Here is a 26,002-nt window from a genome sequence, read left to right on the forward strand (position 1 = left end):
CCCGCATAAGCTGACCTCTAGTGGACACCCATCAGGAGAGAACACAGCACTCCTGCAGGGAAGTACGAGCCACTGAGTTCATCCACTCTGTTCAGGATCTTTGGTACATTTGGAGTATGAGAGAATAATGGCACAATAACACAAGGGCAGTCAAAGGGAGTAAAAGTTAACCAGCCATGATATGTTAACAACTTTCTCGAAAACCAAAGGAAATAGCTCTTTGTTTTCTGCAAGTCCATTTTTACATGATCAGAAGTTTGACTTTTAAAAAAATAGTCTAATAAAAATACACGAGTTCTACAAGCAGCCTTCGTGGTCATTTCTAAAATTCAACTCAGCATAATCAAATTAAAATAATGCCATGTCCTCTTGTTAAAAAAGAAGTCCTCCTGTCACAAGAAAAGCAACTTGACACTCTATAATACAGTGCATCTCCCTATGAGTACACAGACTGGTGTACGAAGGTCATCAGTGTTTCTGAAGGCAAAGTAAATGTATCGTGGGCTGTGCGAGTGGCAGCGTCACCTTCCTCTTCTTTGTGAGGAACGTGTCACTCCTTACTGTGGAGTTTGTAAGTAACATGATGATAAATTCTATTATTTTTAAATAACCAGTGTATTTCCTTACTAAAATTTCTTAGAACCATTACCGAAATTGCCTTCGGATGTATCCTGTGATGTCCAAACCAACAGGGCAAGTGTTCTAACGTCCTCTGCAGGAGATGGCTTTGTGGGTCACCTAGACCCGTAAGATTGGCGGTGAGACAGCAAGGCTGCGGCGCTACCTACAGGTGGCCTACACTGCTGAAGTGACGGGTGTTTCTCCTGACTTGACTAGAGGGGTTACAGTACAAAGCCACGGCACAGGCAGGGTGGACCTTAATACGCATGTAGGCAGTGCAGTTAGGAAGGGATACACGTTTCTTTTATTCCAGTACCTTCGAATAATAAAGTTAACAAAAATAATAAAATATAAAAAAAAAAGCCAGCTGGCACGGCCAACCAATTCCTGTAGTAGTCTTAGAAATCCTAATCCTGTAGAATTTCCTCCTGTAGTCCCGAGCACCGCCATCGTCCGAGTATTCAGGGGGCTGTTACCTACGCCGCGCGAGCCTGCCGATGCAGCTACCTGAGTTCTCTTGTCGTGGGGGGAGGTGGTCTTCGTTCATAACTTCCCAGCTTTCATGTAGGTGGGGATGGAGCCACGCTGAGTCAACCCTTCAAACCTTTTATAGGTATAATTGAGAAAAACCCAGTCTTTGGATTTGTAGTCTGGTTCTGTGGTGTTTGGCACTAGGGAGTTAGAAAAAGTAACCAAGAGCAAAGGAATGTCATGAATGAGAATGTCATCATCTTCAGACTTTTCAAACTGTTAGTGGTGCTGCAGATGGTCTTACCTGGTTGTAAAATGTCAGATTCAGGAAAGTCGTCAAAATTAGACGTGTCATCGATGCTTTTGATTTCTATTGGGATTGCTGCTGGCCTTTCCCTACAAAAAGGTATGGAGCACTCTTAGTCAATTTTTGGGAATTCTTAATATTCCAGAAAATGATTCTATTTGAAAATCCTGCATGCTGTTCCATAGATAATAGAAGATCCCAAAAAGTTATTATGGATTTGAAAATAGTTTAATGTATTACACAGTTGAACATAATTTTTATGATATTATCACTTTTCATTTTAATTTCTTTACACCAAGATTTTCTCAAGCTTTTTTTTTTAAATGGAAAAATGAGACTTAATGAAAGCGAGAAAGAACAGAAGAGATTTTATTTGAATGATTTTATAATTATATGAAGTATGTTGTATTGTGGGACTGGATCCTACCTAATTCAAGAATAGAGTTCTTCTAGTAGAAGATCTATAAATCAAAGGTCATTTGGCAATATAAGGGGTACAAAGGGTAATGGGACCAAACATTTGTGATAACATCTGGACGTGTAAGTTTTAAGGTCTAAAGAATTAGTCATGCAAATGCCTTCTTATTCTGCTGAAAAGATTTAAGTATAGAAGTAGTTAAAAAAAGGTATCATTTTTTTATATTTCTGTTTTTCCAACAAATACTCACTGGATCTATAAGGTGATAAATTGAAAAAATTATGTAAAAGCATACATATCTTCTTCCCCAAATTATTCCAACTTATGTCTACTTAATGTATGAACTTAATATAATTTACTAGTTTGGTGGAAAGAACTAGAACCTGCTTATCCTGAGATCCAGTCACTTGCTGTGAGCAGCAGAGTGGCAGCTTGATGTTAGGCAGGCAAATCCTGCTCTGTGACTGTCTCTTCACCTCAAAACCAAGGGACTAGCCCGGGATCCAGCTTTACAGGGCCTGCAGCTCTGCACAGTGAGATGAACTGTGGATGGCCCAGTTGGCACAGCAGCTGCGAGTCGGGACTCAGAGCCAGTGCCTGGCCCAGTTGCAGCCAGGGTTCTAGCTAGCTCCTCACTGGCTGTGGGCAGCTAGCCAATCAGATCAGAAGTAGGCCCTGGTATCTCGTTTGTGAAGCAGACTTAAGGACTGATTTTTTGAAGTCGATTAAGAGGATAAAAAAGGTACAGAACAGTGCTGGACATACACTAAGTGACCCAAGGGCAGCAGCAACTTGATAGAGTGCCTCGTGCACAGCAGGGTGGAGGAGGCAGCCACACAAGCTATCAAAGTGGGAGGCAGCAGGGTAGGGGAGAAGTCATTTCAGTCACAAGGACCAGCAGGGACAAAGCCCTGAGGTGGGAAGCAGTGGGCAAGATGAAATATGTGAGCTGCAGGGACCAGGGCAGACAACTCTTAATTTTATCCTTAGTGCAAAGGGGAGAAAGATGATGGCATGATCAGATTCGTGTCTCCCAGACTTCTGTGATGTGGAGAACAGACCAGAATTGTTGAAGGCAGTTTGGCCATACACTGAACAAAGGTCCCTGGTTGCTCACAATGAACAACCATTAGCAAATTCTAAAAGTTAGTGCATCATTTAACTTTTCCAATAATGTTTTCAAAAGGGACTCTACCCACTCTGCTCTTTGGGCACTAAGAGGGTGGGTCCAAGCACAGTGGATCAGACCCCATCTGTTCTAGCCCCCCAATGGCTTAGTGGGGCCAGGGTCCCCTGGGACATCCTGGGTGGGTGAGGGTTGGGGAGCTGCTGAAGACCTAAGTGAGGAGAGGGCCAGCCTTGGGTGCCCTGAACTTGGCTGTGGGAACCTGGGGAGCTGACTCCTAGCCTCTCTCCTGTCATGTTGTTATTTATTGCTAAGCTGCTGTCCAGGAGAGGCGGCACTGGGCTAGGCTCTGAGTATTTATTGCTGTACATAGTGTGTGTTTTGATCTATAAGGTTTTCTTTCTTTTGTTTATGATCAATAAACAAAAATCAATCAATGGAGGGAATATTTGTTCCTATAAATTAACAGAAGAGACACAGTGTAGGATATTAGAAAGGACTAATGTGAGAAACGTAGACACATCTGCATCATGCTCGTGACCTTCCTCTGGCAGTTCTGAATCTGAAATCTAAGCAGGACACAAGGTGGGTGCCCTGAGCGGATGCAGCTATGAGGAGCCATTCAACAACGGCTGCTGTCATCTCACTGATGTAATCCATAAAATACTGGTTCAATAACAATGTTGTGCTGGTGACTCTTGCATTTAATCTAGCAGAGGCAGAGGCAGATAAATCACAACCTCCAGAAATCTGCTCCACCCAGACCTCTCCCATCAAAGCCTGTGAACATACCTGATGTGACCCCAGTCTACTCCTTCAAAAAAGGGATGACCTTTTATTTCTTCTACTCCACTATTGCCAATTCTATTTTCAGAATCGATGCAAAATCTGGAAAAGGGAAGCAGAAATCATCATATGTAAATCACATCAGACGTACTCTATTTGTATCATTTCAACTATGTGAGAATGTGGGAGAAAAAAATCATGTGTAACTATACTATTCAGAGATAATAACTAAATAGTTCAAAGCCCTTTCTGTCTCATCTTCATGTAATAAAAAAATTATTTTTGTGTTCCTATAGTTCCTATTATAGGACCTTTTTTCCATTTACTATACTGAGAAAATTTCCCAAAGCACTACACATACTTCTGTAACTTCATTTTCTAAAATTTGCATGTGGAAATACAGTTTATTTTGCCAGTCCACTACTTACTATTGAACAATTAGACAGTTTTGTATTTTTCATTACTAAAAATAATATGATACACATATTAAGCCTGGAGTTCACAGACATCTGGTTATCTGCACCAGCACAACTCTTGGAAGCAGATTTACCAGGTCAAAGTTTAAACCCCCGACTGCTGCCATGGGCAGCCCCGACTCCACCTCCTTCAAGTCACTCACAGCAGCACCATGACGCTGCATCTCAGTTGAGCAGAGCGGGATAGCGTGGGATGTGGAGCTGAGAGGAGGTTTCGCCTGCAGACTGTGAAGCACCACTACCTACCGCACTCTATTTCCTGAACGCTTCCTTTTACAAGTTTGCATTTCTTAAAAAACACCTTTTCCTCATGGATCTCTCTGGCTGTATAGATCAGTGGTAGTTTACTTTCCAAAAAAAGTGACATGGGCAGAACATTTTTGCACACAACACTAATGATAAAGGACTGATCACAAAAATCTGCAAAGAGCTGATGAGACTCAACAACAAAAAAAATAATCCAGTCAAAAAATGGGCAGAAGAGCTAAAAAGAAACTTCTCTGAAGAGGAAATGCAAATGGCCAACAGGCATATGAAAAAGTGTTCAACATCACTTGTAATCAGGGAAATGCAAATCAAAACTACCATGAGATACCATCTTACACCAGTGAGAATGGCACATATTAAAAAAACTAGCAACAACAAATGTTGGCGAGGGTGTGGAGAAAAAGGAACTCTCCTGCACTGCTGGTGGGAGTGCAAACTGGTCCAACCACTATGGAGAGCTGTGTGGAGATTTCTGGACCTACTAAACATAGAGCTTCCATATGATCCAGCAATTCCATTCCTAGGTATTTACCCAAAGGACACAGAAACATCAATTCCAAAGAACACCTGCACCCCTATGTTTATAGCAGCACTATTTACAATAGCTAAGCTTTGGAAACAGCCCAAATGCCCAAAAATAGATGACTGGATCAAGAAGATGTGTTACATATATACCATGGAATATTACTCAGCATCCAAAAAAGATAAACACATGCAATTTGCAGCAACATGGATGGCGCTGGAAGGGATCATGCTCAGCGAAATAAGCCAGAAAGAAAAAGAAAAATACCGGATGGTCTCACTCATAGCAGGAATCTAGAAAACTTAAATAAGGGACCAGGAAAATGAATAACTATAAGAAAGTGAAAATCAAAATCAACAAAAAACTATGAACCAGAGACACTTTTTGGGGGGTGGGGGGCGGGAGGGGAGGGATTGGGGTCAGAATGGGGGGGTTGCAATTGTATGGGGAATATAAAAATAAAATTTATTATTTAAAAAAAAAAGTGACATGGGCAATTTAATCTTTTAGGTAACAGTAATGTTTTAAATACCACACACTCCTCTGGGGATTTAACCACTAACCTAAGAATTAAATCCTTGGCTTTTTCAGATATAGGCACCTCTGGAGGAAATACCAGAGTTTCCTTCCAGCTCATCACTTTTCTGTATGTTTCTTGAGGTGTTTCAGAGCAGAAAGGTGGATATCCTATGTATCAGAGAAACAAAAGTTTTATCAGCTTTTATGATCCAATATGTGACTCCTAATATATATTTGTCACAAGAAACAAAATAGTGCTCTATTTAACAATTGGAATCGGCAATTTAATACCATAGCTATTGGCAGTACTCAATAAAGGATTTAAAGCACTTGCCCCCCACCCCCCACCCCAAAGGACATACAGATACAATTTTGACATAAGCCTTCTGGTTAAATACCTCCCTTCCCAAAAGAGGATCCCAGAACACTCACTGGTATCTATCATGGTGTATTTAACATTGGGGTTGTCAGGAGTCAGTTTAAAAGACTTGAGACAGCTGAGCCGATGATATCTGCAATCACTCACTGGTGCTCAAGGAAATTTACATATTAAGCTCACAAATGAACGGTAAGACCTACCTATGAGCATTTCATACATAATCACTCCCAGAGACCACCAGTCACACAACTTGTTGTAGCCAGTCTGCATGAACACTTCTGGAGCAATATAATCCGGCGTCCCAACTGTGGAATATGCCTGCAAGGGAGCAGCTTGTCAAGGCAGCATTCTTAACATCTTTATTTTTGAAAGACCTGAGGAAGGCTCACTACTGGAAAAAGCAGTATACACACAAGTTTATTTCTCATTTAGGCTTCTTCATGTTTGTAATGTGTAAAGCAGTGGTAGGCACTGAGAGAATATATTATTTAACACATGATTTCTACCCTCTAAGAAGTTCAACTAAATATATTTGCATATTTTAGCCCTAAATTCATTTCCAAAAGAATGACAAGGTTGAGCCCAATGGCCTGGCTGGGCTCAAACACTCAAACACTACTAATGTGTCCTTAGGGATGTTACTCAACCCTCTGAGCCTCAGCTTCTACTTCCACAAAGCTGGAGTAGCAGCACCTGCCCTGACAGCTGAAATGAGGCACAGAGAAGAGCAGGAATACACTTGGTGAACTCCATCCTATTGTAGAGACATCACTATTTTCTTTATAAACCTAATTCCAGGGCACTGCTTATTCACTAAGAAGCAGTACAGCTTTTCATTTTTAATTCATATAAAACCTTACAGAAACTATTTAACACAATAGTTCTCCACTAAGGGTATTATTTCAGGAGCCACTTGAAAATGCGTGGCTGTAGATTTTGTCATCTCAATAATCTTAGGGAGACATGACTGGCATTTAGTGAGCAGGGGAAACATGTTCTGAAGAAATTTCCAAAAGAGCCTCATTTCCCCTCTCCTGGGAAACATTGACAGAAGCAGTCCAGGTGGCCACAGAACAGCGCAGCATGCACAGGAGTCATGGCCGGGGAGGATTCTATAAACAGCGGCACAGAATTCCCACCATGATTTAAAACACTATCAACTTTTCCCTTTAAAAGGAGGGAATGTCCCAGTTCTTTTCCTCAGTTGTAAAACCTGATCTAAAAGTGACAGATTTAAAAGTACAATGAAATTTCTGTCCTTACTACAGAACTCAAATACATTACAGTTTTTTTTTTTTAAAACACAAATATTTTATAAGCACAGGAAACTCACAATTACTTGGGCTAAGAAGAGAATAAGCCTAATAATATAAAGATCACTTTATTTGGTTTGAGAAGGCATTAAAATATTATCTTTCAGTCTATTTTCCTTCCTGGGAGAATGCTGAGTTAGTTTCTCTTCATCACTTGAATGCCACAAATATTTACAGAATATTTACCTGTGCCAGGAGTTGTAAAAGAATTAAGAAAAGGCACATGCCTAAACTTGAGAGTGCACATGGATCTAATTAACAGGATAAAGGGCAAGAGGAAGAGGCAAGGGATTCCCATGTTTGCTGAGCAATAGAGGAGAAACAGCATGGGTTAACAACAGGCACACATTGTGGAATTACAACAGGTAATACCACACCACAGGAGTAATTCGCTGTGGTAAAGTCTGCTTTCCACTATCGTCTCCTATAACGCTGTTAACAAGCAAACTTCCTGTTACTCTATCTAGAAAGAAGTCCTTAGACCTGCAATGGAATGCTCATGCTGCTTCACACATGTTATATTGGGAGTGGAAGACAGGAAAGGAAATCACAAGTCATCCTCACCTCAGTGCCTGCCACGTGCAGAGCTAGTGACCAATAAGCAGATGACTCAACTATAAGCATTCTCTATCAAATAATCTAACTGAAAATCATAAAAATCAGCATTACATACTACAGGCAGATGTTAGACTATGAAGACTCTGTGATCCAGAGCAAGCTCTGTCATTGCTATAAAGTAAATACTAATTGTTGTGAAGATACAAAAATATCAAGTGAAAACCAAATGAGACTTTAGGACCAGGGAGAAGTTCTTTCTTAAAAATCTGGCTAACTCACCAGTTGTCTCCTGTTCTTCTTCCATGTTTCTGCTTTCCTCTTTGAGTTCATGTTCTGAAATGCTAATTTCAACAAGACAGAACTGTAATCAGGAGGGAAAACCTCTCACCAAAAAATAAAATCACACACAGACATTTAAAACACATTGGGAGAGAGCTTTCCATTCTTGACAGTTCTGACTTAAGTTAGTTACCCTTTAACCCAAAAATGTAAACTCACAGAAGTCCCTTGGTGGGTTGTGTGTGAGGTTTCTGTAGAATTCAGTCCTGTGGGCTTTCTTTAATCCCGTGCACAAACCAAAATCAGATAATTTCACGTGCCCCTAAAGTTAAAATTAAAATCTAGTAAAATCAAGAGTATATATTAACTTTGAAAACAAAAGCCTATTATAAACTCCATTTTAAATGCACTTATAAAAATACTTAGCTTAAAAATCATACAGGTGAGGGCCTCCCCTGGTGGCACAGCGGTTGAGTGCTGGGCTGTGAAGCTGCCCACAGCCTCTGCAGCGCCAGTTCAATCCCCGGCCACAGGGCGAGGGTCCCACATGGTGCACAGACCTCTCCTGCTGCCTGTTGCTCCCCTCAGCAGTGTATTTCATCAGTCTGCCTGTTCTGCTCCTGCTCTGACTCTGGTGAATTCTCTCACTCTCCCACACTTCTGACTGTACTCAGTGCTTGTATAAATAAATAAATAAATAAATATTAAAAAAAAAAATCATACAGGTGAAATGTAAAATTAATATTTGACAATTCTAAAAAAAAGAAAATGCAAGAAAACAATAGCTATCTTCCCCTGCTGGCATCTCAATTCCGAAGTCCTCCCTGTCACATTGTTCTATAAAATAATGTGAAAGTAACACACTGCGGTTGCCCATTCCAGTCACGGAATCAGCTCTGTTCCTTCATAAAATAACCAGCAACCTCATAGTCCATCAGTTTGCTCACGTGCCTTGGCATCCAATAAAAGGTTGTCTGGTTTAATATCCCGATGGATGAACCCCAATTGGTGGATTGCATCTATTGCCAGAACAGTCTCTGAAATGTAGAACTGCGTTTCCTCCTCGGTCAGGGTATCTTTCTTCATTAGCAACGTCATCATGTCACCTAAATGAAGGGATACATGTCAGGAACTGGATACGCCTCCAAAGGGGCACACCTGAAGAAAGCCATCTTTGATTTCTACCAGGTGTGCCTGATGTTTTGCCTGTTAATATCCACCATCCTCCCATTTCTAAGACCAAATGAAAAAGTGTCACTGCAGAAATAGAAGTTTCCCAATATTTAATGGTTTTAAGCTAGGAAATATATGAAATCAAACCAGAGTCATGCTGATGAGGAAGTAATGTCCACCACTCAACACTGGGAATAAGTGACTCTGGACACAGGTCAGACCAAACCGCATGAGTGAATCCGTAAGCGCAGTGGAACAAGCGCGTTCAATCCAGTTACAGCTTCAAAAAGACCGGAGCTCTTTCACCCCCTAAAAGGACATTATCCCATGAGAAAACTTACCTGCACACATTCTTTGATTTTTAAGGATTTTCTTACTAGGGGGCAAGGAATAAACTTTGCAGTCGGTAGCTGTGGCTTTTGCTCATGCATGCTGCGGGTCTTTTCAAAGAATTAACATGCAGTGTTTTCTGCCCTGCTCTGTCCCCCGGCCCTTCCTGCTGGGCAGCACTGTTATGGTTTGTTCTGCTGGGTATCCTTCCAGTCTATTTTTGAGTACTTTCGACACACACGTATTCATCCATCGATAGTCTAACTGCACGTATACTTGCACAGTTCTCTCTTCATCACTACAATCTATTTCTGAGCTCACAGTTACCCCTCCTTTTAGATTTCCGCGAACCTCTTCATCATACCACATTTATTATCTATTCTATTGATGCACATGCACTTTGTGTCCAGGTTTTCACTGTTGCAACCCCTCAGGCACACATGGGGAGAACCTCTGGGGAGCATGGTGGGATGGAATGGACAGGGGGCCACCAGGGTCCACGAATCGCTCTCCATGCAAAAGAGGCCAGTCCTCCTGCCTCATCAGACTAAGTGTTTCTACTAATTAGGAGTAAGAAATGGCATCTCATTCTTGCTTCACCAGGCATTTCCCTAACCATGGGTGAAGTGAGCACCTGCACATGCTTATAGATGTGAAGAGTTTCTCCTCTTCTACATGTGACCACTGGGTTGTGTGTCTTTTTCTTTAGTAATTTATTTAATTTAGTGATTTAGTTCTTATGGCTAGACCTCTAATAATCTAATTATACAGAGAAACCCAGAATGGGTAGCTCTGAAAATGTGCTGACTTTATTATTCCCTCAAAATAATCTGATGTGTTGTCAGAAAGAGCATTACCATGGGAGGAAATATTGAAAAACCATCACTGACCATGTAAAACCTCAAGCAAGGAACATCAAAGCAAACCTTATCAGCAAATGTAATTACATAGGAAGATGTGTGCTTGTATCAGTCTCCACTGTTGCTTTTACCTCCGGGGAGGAACTCCATGATCAGATAAAGGTTCCTCTTATCTTGGAAACTGTAAAACATCTTCACCACCCAGGCGCCATCTGCTTCTACCAAGATATCTCTTTCTGCTCGGATATGGGCCACCTAGGTGAATGTTTTGAGAAAAATAATTGTAACACAGTACACATTTTCAAGCTCACAGTTACCCTTCCAGTTCCTTTACAACCAGGAAGGAAAGGCAGTTTTAGAAAAGATCTGAAACATATAGGCACGTTTCAAGGTCTTAAATCTGGGAAGTCTCAGAAGAAAGTTTGTTTTAGCATAGACTTTTTAGGGCTGATAAAGTGGGGCCCAAAGGCCTATGAGGCAGAAACTTGATTAGCCTTAAAACAGTCCAACTAGAATTTCTACCCAGCAAAGGGTCAAGTTTAAGGCAGTGGTCTGACTGCTACAAGCAGTTAACAATGTCCTATAGACTGACATGACAAACTCGAGCTCCTTAGCAAACTATTTTTAATCTTCGTTATTAAACAAAGGGCTCAACTTGGTATTTTACCATTTGGTGGTGGTGGTTTTTTATTTTAAGAATTAGAAACATTTATAATAACTTTACAGAATACTAATTATTTTTTTAAAAGATTTATTTATTTATTTATACAAGAACCAGGATACAGGCCAGATACGCAGGAGAGTAAGAGGATTCACCAGAGAGAGGGCGGGGAACAGAACAGGCAGACTGACGAAATACACTGCTGAGGGGAGCAGTGGGCGAGACAGGAGAGGTCTGCTGCGCCATGTGGGACCCTCGCCGGACGGCTGGGGTTAAACCTGTGCTGCAAAGGCTGCGGCCAGCTTCACAGCGCGGCACTCGACCGCCTGCGCCACCAGGGGAGGCCCAGAATACCAATTATTGCCATAATAGAAACATTCTGTGATATCTATGAACACATCTACAGGAAATTAGTGTAGATGGGGGTTTTGCTACTGACTTTGGTCAGACACATAATTACTATAGACACTATTTGACCAAAATTTGTATAGACTGGAAAATTTTACAAACTGCTTAATTTTGAGATTGGCATAATCAATTTTCAGATGCTTTTCTTAATTACGCATTCTTCTTCAAAGATTAAATTAACAGTAAGATTTAATTTCAGGCTTTCCCTATTTTCACTGTACCCCATACAAACTCTGAATCAAAGCACAAGAGAACACAGATTTTGTAAGCCTTTTCATGAAAATGAAATGATTGCTTAAAATGTCATATTTAGGATTAATGTACAAATACACCTGGTGCAGTGAATGCTCTGAAATCAAAGCACAGGAATAAAAGCTGAAAACAAAATTTGTTTTCTGGCATCAAAAAACTTTGTAGTCTCTCTGGATCTGTTTCATAAAACAGATGCTGGCACCAGATTCTTTCTTACTGATGCTACAAAGCATTATTAGGTGGTATAGGTAAGAGCTGAAAGGCCTGGAGTTGCGTCTGGTGCTGCCAGGAAGATAACTACATCATAAACTTGGCCTAACTATTTGAAAGTACCTTAGCTAGATTCCAGGATCAGTTTTCCCAAATGGATCTATGTTTCCAAAGCGTAGGAGGGTCACCACAGAATTTGGGTACACAATGGCAGGGAGACTCATTGCTATTCACTGTTGTGGGCATGATTAGCAGTAAAGTAAGTGTGAGAAATACCTAGCACATTGACATTTGAATTGAGGGGGGGAACATTTTCCACAAAGAAATGTAATGGTGACACATGCAGATTAATTTATGGGGGACAAAAAACCCCAAAGTGCAAAATAGCCTTGATAGTGTGTGTCCCCCTACCTTAACCCCCTAGCCTGAGACTACCTAGCTGGGAAAGAATAATGATCCAGGAGCTCTTCAACTTTTGGGACAACATCCTAGACCACGGCCTCTAACAGAACATAATGAAGGCCACATGTGTGTTTAGAATTTTCTAGTCATCACATCAAAAAGTAAAAAGAAATAGGTGAAATTATTTTTTATTATATATAGTTTATCTAACCCAAATTTTCAAAGCATTATCAGTTCAGTACTTAATATAAAAATCAGTGAGAATTTTACTTTTATTTTGTACTGAGTCTTCAAAATGTGATGTGTATTTTCTTTCTTTCTTTTTTTTAAGATTAATTAGTTTATTTATATAAGAAACGGGGTGCAGGCCAGAATCGCGGGAGGGTGAGAGGATTCACCAGAGACAAAGCGGGGAACAGAACAGGCAGACTGACAAAATACAGTGCTGAGGGGAGCAGCGGGTGCAACAGGAGAGGTCTGCCTCACAATATGAGACCCTCGCCAGCCAGCCGGGATCAAATCGGTGCTGCAGAGGCTGCGGACAGCTTCACAGTTCAGCACTCAAACGCCTACGCCACCAGGGGAGGCCCGTGATGTGTATTTTCTACTTTCAGGATATCTCAATTCATACTAGATGGATTTAGATGTCCAGTAGCATGAGGCTACTTACTGAAGGATGTGCTGGAACTGTCTTTTGTCCTGCCTCCCTATCCCACTATGGCCTGGTTACCTACTTGTCTCAGGTTCTATGTCTTCATCCAGACTCCTGAATTCCCATTTACCTACTTGTCTCAGGTTCTATGTCTTCATCCAGACTCCTGAATTCCCATGACTGTCTGTACTTCTCAAATACAACTCAACATCTACACTTTCCTGCCTTCCAAAACTACCCCTGCTGGAAACTGCCTCCCCACAACAAAGACCTAGTCACCTCATGTCTGGTGGTTCCCACCACCTCTCATCTGACTGAACCAGGCTGTACACTGAGGGCTTATCTGTCTGCCTGCAGCACTCTCTAGAATGGCCGCTTTCCCTCAAGTGTTGATGGGGAAGGGTGGGTTTCCAATTCATCCTCAGGGCTGCTTTGAACCACCATGACACTTTCCTTCTCTCCATTGTCTGTGCAGCACACACTGAGAGACAATCCGCTGTCGTCTTTCTTTACTGTTATCCTTTGTAGAATTCTGGTCAATTCTCACTCACGCCCAAGGCTCATGGGTTATCAGTGCCATTCCATCCTCTCTCCACTCAGGGACGGGTTTCATCTCCACCACTTAGATAGCTCCTTGACTATTCTTTACTCCCAAGTCTCTTCCTCCAGTACGCCCCGACCACCCATGGTAATCCTTTTGTTCTTATCATCAATAATGGCATCCCTTCTAAAAAACCTCAACTTTAACAGAGGAGCCTTCTTTGTAATCTCCATCTTGTGTCCCTCCAGGTCTCTTACTCTTGTCCTTGCACCTTCATTCCATGGACCCTAAGAGCCTGAAAAATACTAGTTCAAGGAATGCAAAGAGTACAGAAAGAAGGCTGTGAAAATTCAAGTGAGCCATATTTCAATAAAACTAAGCGAGTATGACAGTGCTTCAGTAACAGGCTAAGCTTCAGGTAGGGGCGAGGAGACTGAAACATGAGGTGCTGAGAGGCACTACGTCAGCCCCAATTCTCAACTTCTTCACTAGAACACATACTTAGTTTAGGGTTCCACACAGTGTCCACCCAGACTGGAAACACAGTGCTACACAAAAAATGCTACTGATGATTTGGATTTATGGCCATCCCATGAGCTGCATGAAGTCACAGGAAACTTGGAGAGGGCCCAAGAGGATGAGATTGGAGAGGTGTGAAATGAGCAAATTCTCAGGACACTGGTCTTGCCTGCTTGAGATATAGAAGGGATCAAGAGTGTTGAAAACTGCATTTTCACTAAAGCCAGAAAAGAAGGTACTTTGTTTTGGACTGAATATCTGTGTCCCCCTCCACCCCTCCCCAAAGTCCTATGGTGAAACCTAAATCCCCAGTGTGGCTAGATTCGGAGAGAAGGCCTCTAAGATTAAGTAAGGTGAAGGGGGGAAATTAGTGTCCACATAATAAGAGACATATGAAAGCCAGTGTGTGTTCCCTACCCCAGCCCCATGTGGGGCTTAGAGAAGTCACCCAGTCTGTGACATTTTGTTATGGAAATCTGAACAGAGAAATGTATATTTAGATTATAAATTTGGAAGGGATTTTAACTCTAACAATTGAGAAATGATTAAATAGGCTATAAAAATATTGATAATTATATGGTGAGAGGAACAATTAACTTGCTCTGCCTGCAGTCAGGGCACGGCCTCGGCCACGAGGCTAAAGGAAACATACCTGCTCCTTTTCTAGCATGTCGGCTTTTCTCAGGATCTTCATTGCATAGATGTGGCCTGTGTCTTTCTTCTGAACCAGTCGCACCTGGGGTGGAAACAGCAGATCATATTATACATGTTAAACAGTCACTATCATTTATATTTAGGAGCAAAAGGTAGGCTCCTTTAAAAAAAGCACGATTTTGTCACAGCTGGTATTTTAGGAATTCTATTAAAATTAAACTATCTTAATACATATTTTATACAGTTAAACAGTTTTAAAACAGATCTTAAAGGATCTTAAGATAGAGATTTTCAGCAGCAGTGACTGCAGAGAATCATACCTCTCCAAATGCTCCTCTTCCTATGACCTTCAGAGACTCAAAGTCGTCCAGGCCGAGTCTGGTCCTCTTGAGCCGTAAGAACTCTGTCTCCTTACGAGCATGTTGTGATCGACGTAACTTTTTCTATTAAAAAAGAGAGTTTCAAAGGATGACTTTAAAATCAGGTTGTTTCAGAGGAAACCTATAATATCAGAAGATGAGGCATATAAAAATAGGGGTAAATTCCCTTAAATGTTAACTACTAGTGCTATAACTTATGTATCAAAGCCAGGGATTTATTTATTTATTTATAATTTTTTAAAAGATTTTTTTATTTATGCATACAAGTTTATTTAAGTTTTTTATTTATTTATGCACACCTCTGGGGTGTAGGCCAGAGATGCAGGGGGTGAGACAGAACAAGCAGATCTACTTAAATACACTGCTGAGGGGAGCAGCAGGTGAGACAGGAGAGGTGTGCTGTGCCATGTGGGTTAACGCCCTGGCCAGGGATCTAACTCAGGCTACAATGGCTGGCGATAGCTTGACAGCACTGAGACTATAACCCTGTGCCACCAGGGAGCCCACAAAGTCAGGGATTTATGAAGCATGGAAAGAATAAAGCTATTTGAAGGACACATTTAAACAAATGATAAATCTTTATTCCTGAGGTGGACCCCTTGAAATATTTCATCTTGAGTCTGTCAAATTGCTCCATCTATATTAACTTAAATCATAGATAAACACTAAACTTTAGGAAATGCTACTATTCTGGTTATGATTTTCACTTGGATTCATGGAAAATCTACTCGGCTCCCACCCCTAACATTCACATGGGCTCTGTCACCACCCAGTCTCTGAGACTCGACAGCCAGTGACACAGTTTCCATAGAGACTGAATCATGGGAGAATTTATTCTTGGACACATTTTAATAAACTGCTGGAGACTTGGCATTCGATTTCCTGAAAATATGAAATGGAAAAAAAATACATGAAGAACTGACAAAAATATTCAAAGTCAGGAATTTCAGAATTCATTCTCCAAAGATCACAAAAAATAAGTACCACACACACAAAGTGGGAAACAGACTCAGTGGGAAAACCACACTTCCCTTCATCTTCACCTGAACCCTGTCAAGCTTGGAGTGGTTCAGTTCTGAGGGAAACAAGTAAAGTATTTCAGGACAATTTGGAAATGCTGCTCCTGGATGCAGCACCAGGTATAACCTGGTGTCCTGCCCACTAGACACCTGATTTCCAAAGGTTGAAGGAACTATTAATTACCAGTGTGTCAATGTCCCATCCATGTACTGGAATCCTAACTTCTAACAAAGTCATTTCAAGAGATTGAAATCAAGACACTATCTTTAAACAGCTAAATGAAGTGACAGGCACTTCAGTGGTGGAAATAGCGATGACTTTATTTATTTATTTATTTATTTATTTGGTGTTCAAAATGCCTTTTGAATAATTTTTTAAAAGGAACCACTAGAAAAACAAGACAGTCCCCAAAGTAGCTTGTTTGAAACTTTAAGGCTGTAATTAAAAGGGCCTCATGGTGGCGCTGCAGGACTGAGTCTACAGAGCATGAAGCAATTTCTGTTGTCAACTACATAAATACATTTTGATGTTCTAGATTTTTGACTTTTTGGATAAAAAAAAGTACAGTTGGGTATGGTTTCAGAAACTTGTATAATCTGAATGGAAAACAGGACATCACAGTTTCATAAATTGGGCTTAAAATTCACAGACAAGAGAAGCAGCTGAAGATGAAGATGCCGGCTAGCACCGACAGGCCGAGGGCCTGCTCTGGGCGCTGCTCTCTAATGGCAAAAGAAGAAATCGCCAGTGTGTAGAACACCTAATTCTACCAAAATGGGATCACCTGTAACATTTTTATATTACTTAAAAAACAAAAATCCGTGCTGCAGTCTGAGGTAGCTGAAGCAAGAGTGTATTTACAAAATTGCATGAAAAAAGCATGCTGTTTATCTGCTTACAACTTGTACAGATTGAATAGCCTTGAAAAAAATAATAACATTTTTTTCCTGTACAAAAATCTGTGAACAGGCTTAATGTTCTCATGGCTTTTTTGCAGCTTAAATTTGCCTACTTTAATTTTCCATTAGAACAAGTAATTTTCTGTATTTGACAGAACTTCATCTCAAGAAGAACTAAGAAGAAATCATTCTCTTTCTCTGCTCCTTGCAGATGAGTGTTCCTCAAAGGTTCCCTCTGTGTGGCCCAGGGTTTGGTATAAGACCGAGAGTGAGGGCAGGAGGGGAGAGGGAGTGGAGGGTATGCTTTTCATGTCTACACTACGTAGCTTAGTTTTCATGAGTAATTTCTAGATAAATTAATATTTTATACTAAGGTTTAGAGGGTAATTTCCATTTTACAGAATTCAACAATCTAGGAGCTAGCATGAGGCCTGGTAATAGACATTTGTGGAATTAAATTATTTTTACTGAAAAATTTTACAAGTTTTATAGTTATAATAAGCAACTGACTATTTGAGGGGTGAAATCACATCACATTTTCTGAATGTAGTCAGTACTTCCTGGTACAGATGAGACACTGCAAGCCCTGAAACTACAAACTGTATTTGTGTACAGATGCACTAGATTTGGTCTGCACAACGTTCTTAAAACATTTGAATTCCTTGCCAATATTGAAAAAAGCAGGTATTCTCATTGATGTCTACTCTTCCACATGTTGTGGAACAGCAGGCCCAGGGCCGCCTAGGGCCCAGCAGCAGCCCCTGCTGAGGACAGCACTGTCACATTTGTCACAGTTGCCCAGCAACGCTGGTCACAGGTGACCTGTGCACAGGGCCAGTGCAGCCGTCTTCTCGCAGTAAGGGATAGCAAAGGTGAACTGTGAGCATCAAATCACTTAGGAAGGAGGAATAAAGAAAAGTCTATTTCTTTTTGGAAGTGAGAAGTAATATCCTTATGAGCTGAATATGCAGACTATATTGGCTCAACAGAACACAACCTAAGATGCCACAGGAAGCCGAGCTGGCTGCTGCGCCCAGTCAGGTCTGTTCAGCCCTCAGGCAGCTGCTCTGTCACTTCTCTAGATTTCACAGTAAGATCTTATGTGAGATCAAAATATCAATATGATATGTCATCTGAATTAATAAGCTAGTAATGACAAGAAGATGATTAATATTAATGAATAAAAATGACAAAAGATATCCTGTCTTCTCTACAGATTGTGATGCAGATTTAAATCATTATCCTTCTCACTTAATATTTAAAGAATATAAATGAAATGAGTTTTGGAAAAAAATATTATATTAACTTTGTGTAAATAATTTGAATTTTTAAGACTGAGTCAACTAATAAAGTAACCAGCTCTGATATCATCATAAAATATTTTATTTCACTTAAACATTACAAATATAAAACCATAGGTAACTCTCCAATGAGAGATGCAAGGAAGCCTGCATATTGTTTAGATTTCAAGCCATCTGCAAAATTACTCTTTAAATACAGAAATTCTTTTCCAAACACTGAAAACTTTCAAGCTAATTGCCCGGGTCGAGTCTCCCTACCACCTAGTAGATAAACTCTAGACTTCTCACCTTTCATTTCCTTACTGCACCTTTGGAATCACTACTGTACACACATACCCAGTACTTCATATACCTCCTGTCTGTACTGTAAACACCGCCCATTTTTTAAGATTGAAATCACTTGTTACCTCTTCCATGAAATCTTTTCTGATTTTCAGAATTAGAGGGAAAAAAAAAAATCTGTGTATTTTCCAAGTTGCCACATCCCACCATGTGTACATACACACACACACAATCTTTCCTTCTCATCTATAAACTCAAGGCAAAGAGCCATTGTTCATTTATTCACCAAATATTTACTCTAGCCCTCTGCCAAGTCTGGAAATGTAGAGTTGAATGAAATGAGATGGAGTTTGTACTTGGGGTATTTTCAGGCCACCGTAGGGACAGAAACAGTGTTATGCTATAGAATTTAGGAGGAGGAGCTCGAGAGAGTAGAAGAATTTCCCAGGAAAAGCAATGCCTAAAGGGAGGGCTTATGCTGTTAAAAGAATGATGGGAGTTGGGCAGGAGTGAAGAAGAGTGCCAAAGGGCAGAAACAACATGTGCAAAAGTCCACGGGTAAGAATGTAGAAATGAAAGTAAGTCAACCTTGCTGGTTATCATGGGGGGGGGGGTGAGAAGAGGGGGTGGCAGTAAGAGGGGAAACCGGAGAGGGGGCTGGTTCATCAATGGTGATGGGTTAGCCCTTATCCTTAGAGTCCTCAGAAGTCAAGGAAAGGTACTGAACAAAGGAGGCACATGATTACATCTGTTTCTGGACAGATGCCTCTGCTAGTGTGCCGAACTGGGGTTGAGGGTAGGCTGAGGGAAGAGGAAGAGAGACCTTAGATGACACACATGGTAGTTAAACTAGGGCAGTGGCAGTGAACTAGAGAAATGGATGGTTTTAAAAAATGTTTAGGAAAAAAATGTGAAAAGGTTTGGCAACTGATTCTCCTTAAAGCTCTCCTGCTCCATGCACTACAGATATTGTTCATCAAATATACACTCTTAAGATTTTTTTAAAAAGCTACCACTTTTTAAAGATGTCCACCACACAGCAACAAAGTCCATATTCAAATGAAGAAATCAACATAATCTAAGTTATAAAATCATCTGATACCAAGAAATTAAAAAGTCACTGGGGTTGTTTTTGTACAGTAATTACACCCCCAGCCTCCCTGAGAGATAACTGTCGTAACCATATACACTGCAAAATGGTTATCACAGTAAGGTTGGCTAAGGCCTCCAACATTGCACACACTGCTATTTTGTGTGTGTGTGTGTGTGTGTGTGTGTGTGGTAAGAACATGTAAGATCTACTCTCTGATCAGGTGCATGATGCCGTCATGTTACCCAAAGTCATAGTCATTACAGCTTAGGTACCTCTTCATCTGCTAATCCTTCTTCTTCCATGGCCACTTCTAATTTCTTCTGCCTTTTCAAAATAAAAAAATGAACATTTTAAGTACGTTCCTAACTGTTTCCACTTTAAAAAGGCACATTTACTTACTTAACTCTAACATTTCAGTTTGTTTGCTATGCTGAAAAAAAATCTTTCAGGTTCAATTAAAATAATCACCATGGATATTTTCTTTCTCCAACTATTTACCCAAACCAGTTTTTACTTTCTCATACCAGCCAAATACAGTTTACTTCTAAACCTGCCTAAGGAACTGTTAGAAATATGAACAATGATTATCTAATGTCCAAGCATCAAAGTCATTAACATGGATCAGTGTTTACACCAGAAATGCTGAAGGTGTGAGATTGGAGGCGGCCCTTCCTAGGTCTGTGGGTGGTGCTTCTGACATGCAGCAGCCAAGAGAGCTCATTTGACCCTCACTTGACCCCAAATCTGACTGATCCCTCTTCTATAAGGGAAGGTGTTCACTGTACCTGGGTGTATTCTATTCTAAGTCCTTGAAAACTGGAAAGCCATGCATGTATATTAAAAATTATAATGCCTTACAAGATATCTGCTTTTTAGGGATGACCAAGTTCAGTTATTTTTATTTTTTTTTAAGTGTTTTTGTTGCTGTTACTTTTTTTTTTTTTTTAAGATTTATTTATTTATTTATTTATTTATACAAGCACTGGGTACAGTCAGAAGTGCGGGAGGGTGAGAGAATTCACCAGAGCCAGAGCGGAGAGCAGAACAGGCTGAGTGATGAAGTACACTGCTGAGGGGAGCAGAGGGTGGCAGGAGGGGTCTGCGCACCATGTGGAACCCTCGCCTGGCGGCCGGGAATCAAACTGGCACTGCAGAGGCTGCGGGCAGCTTGCAACCCAGTGCTCAACCACTGCGCCACCGGGGAGGCCCTCAGTTATTTTTAAACAGCACCCCTGAAGTGACTCAAGCTAAGTCCTGGGGTGGCAAGGGGTGGGGATGAAGCAATAGTAACTAGGGAGCTGGTCAGGGCATACATTTTGCAACTCACTTCCAAGTGAATGTTAGTATTTTATTTCTGTTGTATTAGGTTTTCTTAAAAATCAGCACAGGAAGGCTCCTCCTAATTTGTCCTGCAGGAGGCCAGAATAATTCTGACTTGCCATGATCAAGCCAAATGGGTCATAAGGGCCAAGGACTGAAACCATCAGACATATTTTTTGACATTTGTTATTTAAATGTCCAAAAGCTCTCCCCTAAAATATCATTTGTCTTTCTTATGGAAAATTCATTAAACAATATCTAAAGCCTGCTGATAAATGAGCTCCCACTGGAGGAGGTGAGACTGGGCAACATATTCTCTGCTCTCTTCTGAGCATGGGTGATAGGACCCTCCCTCAGAGCTCACCACAGTGACTTGGGTCTTGTTAGCACCTTCCTCCCACTGCTAACATGGAGTCTGTGTCTAGTATGGCTTCTGTGCCTGCCATCAGGCCCCGCAAGGCACAGCAGCTGCTGGTGCATGAGCTGGAGTTTTCTCCTTGGCAGAAGGAATCTGGAGAGCAAGACCACCACTGCTCGGGAAGAAAACACTCTCCCGGCAAACCATCCTGTCAAATCTCTACTGTCCCCTCCTTCATGCTGGGGAGAAATGGAGTCATGCGCACCTGTTTCCACAGTATTGAAACAGGAAGGCCCCTGGCCCCTGACTGCACTTGTACTTTCTCAAAGAGTAGTTTCCCTAATATGTGTTCATATTTTGTCCTTGAATGGAGTATTCAGGTATCTAATGAGTTAAATCTTAAAAATTCATCAGGCTCGCTTAGAGTATAAACTTGTAGGAAATATGAGATGCTCAACTGGACTCCATGGCACCAGTTTTTGTTTTTTTTTTGTTTTTTTTTTTAAATAACAGGAGATAGTTTCATTCTTATTTTCTTTTGGTTGGGAAAAGAGGCCAAAACTTAATTGCTTTATAGCTTCAGCAAGAAAAGACAATGAACCTTTAAATTCGGATGCAGAACTTAACTGCCTGACTTGAAAAACACAGGTCTTGGTTTCTCCTTGGTTCTCTCCTGAGGATCTCCTGAGGATCTTTCCTTGGTTCTCTCCTGAGGATCTGATTACTTCCAGAGGCTTTAGATGCACTCACAGTAAGTGTACATGCTCAGATACTTGGGTTTGTTTATAACTCATTTGTGTGTTCTTTTGGTGCTTACTTTTTGGTCAGTCTTTCTCCCTCACCTTCTCTTGATCTGACTTTTTGTCATTGTTTTCTTTTTTTTCCTTTTACTAGACTGAAAGTTACAAACTCTATATTCTTTTAGTGACTAGTCTAGATATACAACATATACACTTAGTCTGAAATTACCCAATTTTTACCCCCCTTTGAAGAACATTTTAACTCCCATGATGCCCCTCCTGACTTAGAATATATTGTTGAAAAATATTTTAATTCTGTGTTTTAGAATGCAGAAGACATCAGCATCACCACCTTTGCTGCTTTCACAGTCCATTTTGGGGAAGGGGCCTCTACTCTTGTTTTAATAGCACACACCTGGGATTCCATCACTACCTCTAAGGAAATGTACATATTCATGATCCCAATATTTTCTTCCCCACCCCCTGGAGGAAGGGTGGGAGGGCATGGGTTTGCCTTTTTAAAGGTATTTGACCCCTGCTGTTCTGAACACCTAGGCTGTCCCTAGAAGGGCACATGGAACCCAGTGCAGCCTTTGTTCTCCCTACTTTCTGGTACTCTGAGTCCCTTCCAGGCCTTCCTCAGAGTACTTCCCAGGTTCAGGCAGTGGGACCAGGGTTCAGCCACATGAGGAGTTTCCACGTGGCGTCATCTCACAGGATGCGCCTGTCCCCAGAATGCCCCGGCTCAGAGCTGGCTCTGTCCCCACAGAGCTATGATACAGAGGAGGGCGCCTTTCCCTCACATTCACCCTGAAGAGTCTCAGGAAACTGTCTCTCCCCACCGCCCTGGCCTAGTAGCTCCTCAAAGGTGCCTGGAGATCCGCCACCTGCATTGCCTTGCACTCCGCTGTCTCTTATTTCCTGTTTGTTCTTTTTTTCTCTTTTTCTGGGGTTCATTTTGTCATCATCCTACCCATGACCCCAGTAGGACACTAATGCCGTTCACATGCAGGCCTCAGTATACCCACAGCCATCCTAATTCAGAAGAGATTCTAAAACCCAGAGGGACCGTGCTAAACATCACCAGTCCCTGGCAGGGTTCCCCAAAACGCAAGACCCAGGGGCAGGTCCCGTATCAATTCCTTCAGGGCAGCTCACAATCCAAGTCTGTGTGTGTGGATGAAAGAATACAAGAGGGACCAGAGAGGTAATGTACTATCCACCTTTCTGTTTCTATATCCACAGGGTAAATGGCGTGGTCCTCTTGCATCCACGCGACAGCCTGGATGGATTGCGCATAGGACTGATCTGTGTGGACATGGTTGGGCAGGTAGTGTGCGCCTGATTCCTCCTCCACCGGCAGCCACCTGGGGAAGCTGCCTTCTCTGAACCTTCCAGGTGTGTAGAAATGCTGCTGTGAGAGCAGGCCCAAGGCAGGGCCAGGAAGCAACTGGGCACCTGGAACACATGATACTTTGTGATACTGTTAGTCTGAAGACCACAGTGACTGCCAGACATCCACGCAGATGCTACCATTGCAGTTGATGTTGGCAGGATACATTCTGGACATGGAAACAACTTCTGGGGACTTGCAAGAGGAATCTGTGGGAAAGTGCTGGCCAAGAAAATGCCTCCTGGGTAAGGACTGTCATCAGCCCAGGATGGCAGCCTGCCAGGAACACTTCTGGATCTGCCTCTGCATCCCACTGCTGGGGCCGGGCAGCCTGGGACTCATCATAGACTGGGCTATAAGAACAACTTTGTTGAGACTTATCCATATCTTTGCATATAGATTTTTCTCTGTAATCATTTTCCTTCTTATTGAACCCTCTGGAATTTCTTTGATGAGGAAGTCTCAGTTGTAATTTGCCTCTGCTCCCTCCTCTCTCCTCACTTCCTTTAGGAACTGTGATTACAGAAATGTCAGCACGACTCTCCAAACTCCTGAACTCTCACACTCTTAATCTAACTTTACTTCTGAATAGTTACTTATGCTTCATTTTCTAGTTCTAATTCTCTCTACAGTTACATCTAAGCTGCACTTAAGCCAAAATTAAACTCAAAAACATGACTCTTCTTCTCTAGTCTTACTAAGTGTCCAGACGTGATGTCACAGTTAGCATCACTCATTCCTCTCACATTTCTCTTAGGTGGGTTGACCCTGTTGGTCCTTCTCTACGGCTGCTGAGGCTCTAAGTCTGCTTCGGCCTCCTCTACAGCTCCCTGGCGACGCCACCAGCTTTCCCTGTTTCTGGTCCACTCCCACAGTCCATTCTGCGCGTCACCACTTGCTCCTTCTTCCAGGGACACCACTGAAGGACGCGCATATGCTCAGGACACTTAAGCTCTGCCATCCCGAGAGCAGTAGCGTGACCAGGCACCCAGGAAATGCTGAAACTCACTGCAGCCAAGCCTGACGCTGCCTGAGCAGCAGGAGCATCCATCCCCTCTCTGACCTTCCTCCTCCTCTGATGCGTGCAGAAAGCGTATTCTTCCTGCTTAAATGTCACCACCATCTGTGAATTGCCTTCCTCAAACCCTGGTTAAAAGCCATTTCTTTCCTTTCTTCCCCTTCTCTAGGTGATTTCTCTCAGTGATACTGTTCACTGTTTCAAAAGACATGCTTTATCTTTCTTACTACAGGTTTCCAGAAAGCAAAATAACATGCCATTCTTTTTTTTTTTTAATTTTTCTGTTCCTACCGACACACACACTATATTATAAATGTGGTGGGATTAAAATCAGTCATTCAAGGAGCATCCCTCTAGAAGAAACTATAAAAATACCACAATTTCACGGCTGGAAACATTTTATTTAAAAGAACAACTAACATGTGATGTTAGCATGCAGTGCATGGGATTGTGGGGATCTCCAGAAAACATTCTTTGGAAACACAAGGTACACAAGGCATACTGTTGCTGCAAGAAACTCAAATGGCATGTAGGGTGGGCTTCACCATCAAAACAAAGGACGTGGCATTTATTAGGGGCTACACACCTACCCTCCCCCAACAGCTTCCTCCAGGAAACACCCAGTGGGTTTTGTGTACCTGTCAGCAAGCCCCTACCTGGTCTCCCTCTCCTCGTGCTGCAGAATCAGGTTGCTGTAGAAGTTCTCCAGAGTGAGCTTGGCCACTGTCACTCTCTCCCGGGTGTGGTTGCTCATAGGGAAGGTTGCTGCTGGCCCTGCCGCCATTGCCATCTCACAGAACTGTAAGAACACAGGACCAGCTGTCAAGAGAAAGTCACTTTCTATTCCTTATGATAAATTCTGAGAATGGATTAATTTCTCCTAAGTAAAGTCCTGTTCTAACAGTTAACACCTGAGTCTTTCACATTAAAAACAATACCATGCTAGCAAAGAAAGAGAAAGATGCACTGTTTCCAAAGCTATAGAAATTACTTTTGACAAATTAATTAGCAAAACCCTGGGTGAATACATTAAAGAACCACCAGAAACTGTCCACACACTATACAGGCACATTTATACAAAGCAAGCATTCAAAACAAAACTCAATCTATTTTGTTCTGTTTTAGGATTACTAAATAAAATACATAATATTTTGCCAATATTTATATCCCCAATAAGTGTTGCCCTCCTAAGACTTAATGCAGTTTAGTAAAGTAGTAACAAGTGTCTTCTGCCACATAAATTCTATGAAACTTGAAGTGTTATATCAAATATGCCCACAAGATCAGTTTAAAGCAATTCTTATAGGTACACGTTTTAGGGGAAAACTTCTTTTAAGAACAAGCTCCTCTGGGTGGAGCTCTTGGCTGTCATATTTCATTCTGAATTCTGTTTTTTTCAATGCCACGAGGTCTACACCATAAGGTCTGATTCAATGACACTGAAATGCCTGTAGGAACCAGACTGGAAACATAAATGTATGAATTAAGTTAGG

General features: G+C 41.6%; 1 protein-coding gene across 1 annotated transcript; it reads right to left on the reverse strand.

Moving 5' to 3' along the window:
* Positions 1–744: 744 nt before the first annotated feature.
* STK38L (serine/threonine kinase 38 like) lies at positions 745–25,299 on the reverse strand (the record flags this gene model as incomplete). Its single annotated transcript, XM_084255716.1, has 13 exons — positions 745–1,292; positions 1,397–1,488; positions 3,736–3,831; positions 5,559–5,682; positions 6,094–6,211; positions 8,044–8,105; positions 8,263–8,365; positions 8,995–9,149; positions 10,538–10,661; positions 14,704–14,787; positions 15,026–15,148; positions 19,953–20,004; positions 25,166–25,299. The coding sequence occupies 13 exons, from the start codon at positions 25,297–25,299 to the stop codon at positions 1,165–1,167; spliced, it is 1,395 nt and encodes a 464-aa protein (XP_084111842.1). The 3' UTR covers positions 745–1,164.
* Positions 25,300–26,002: the final 703 nt, after the last annotated feature.

This window comes from Talpa europaea (genome assembly GCF_964194135.1).
Source record: "Talpa europaea genome assembly, chromosome: 15".
Classification (NCBI taxonomy): Eukaryota; Metazoa; Chordata; class Mammalia; order Eulipotyphla; family Talpidae; genus Talpa; species Talpa europaea.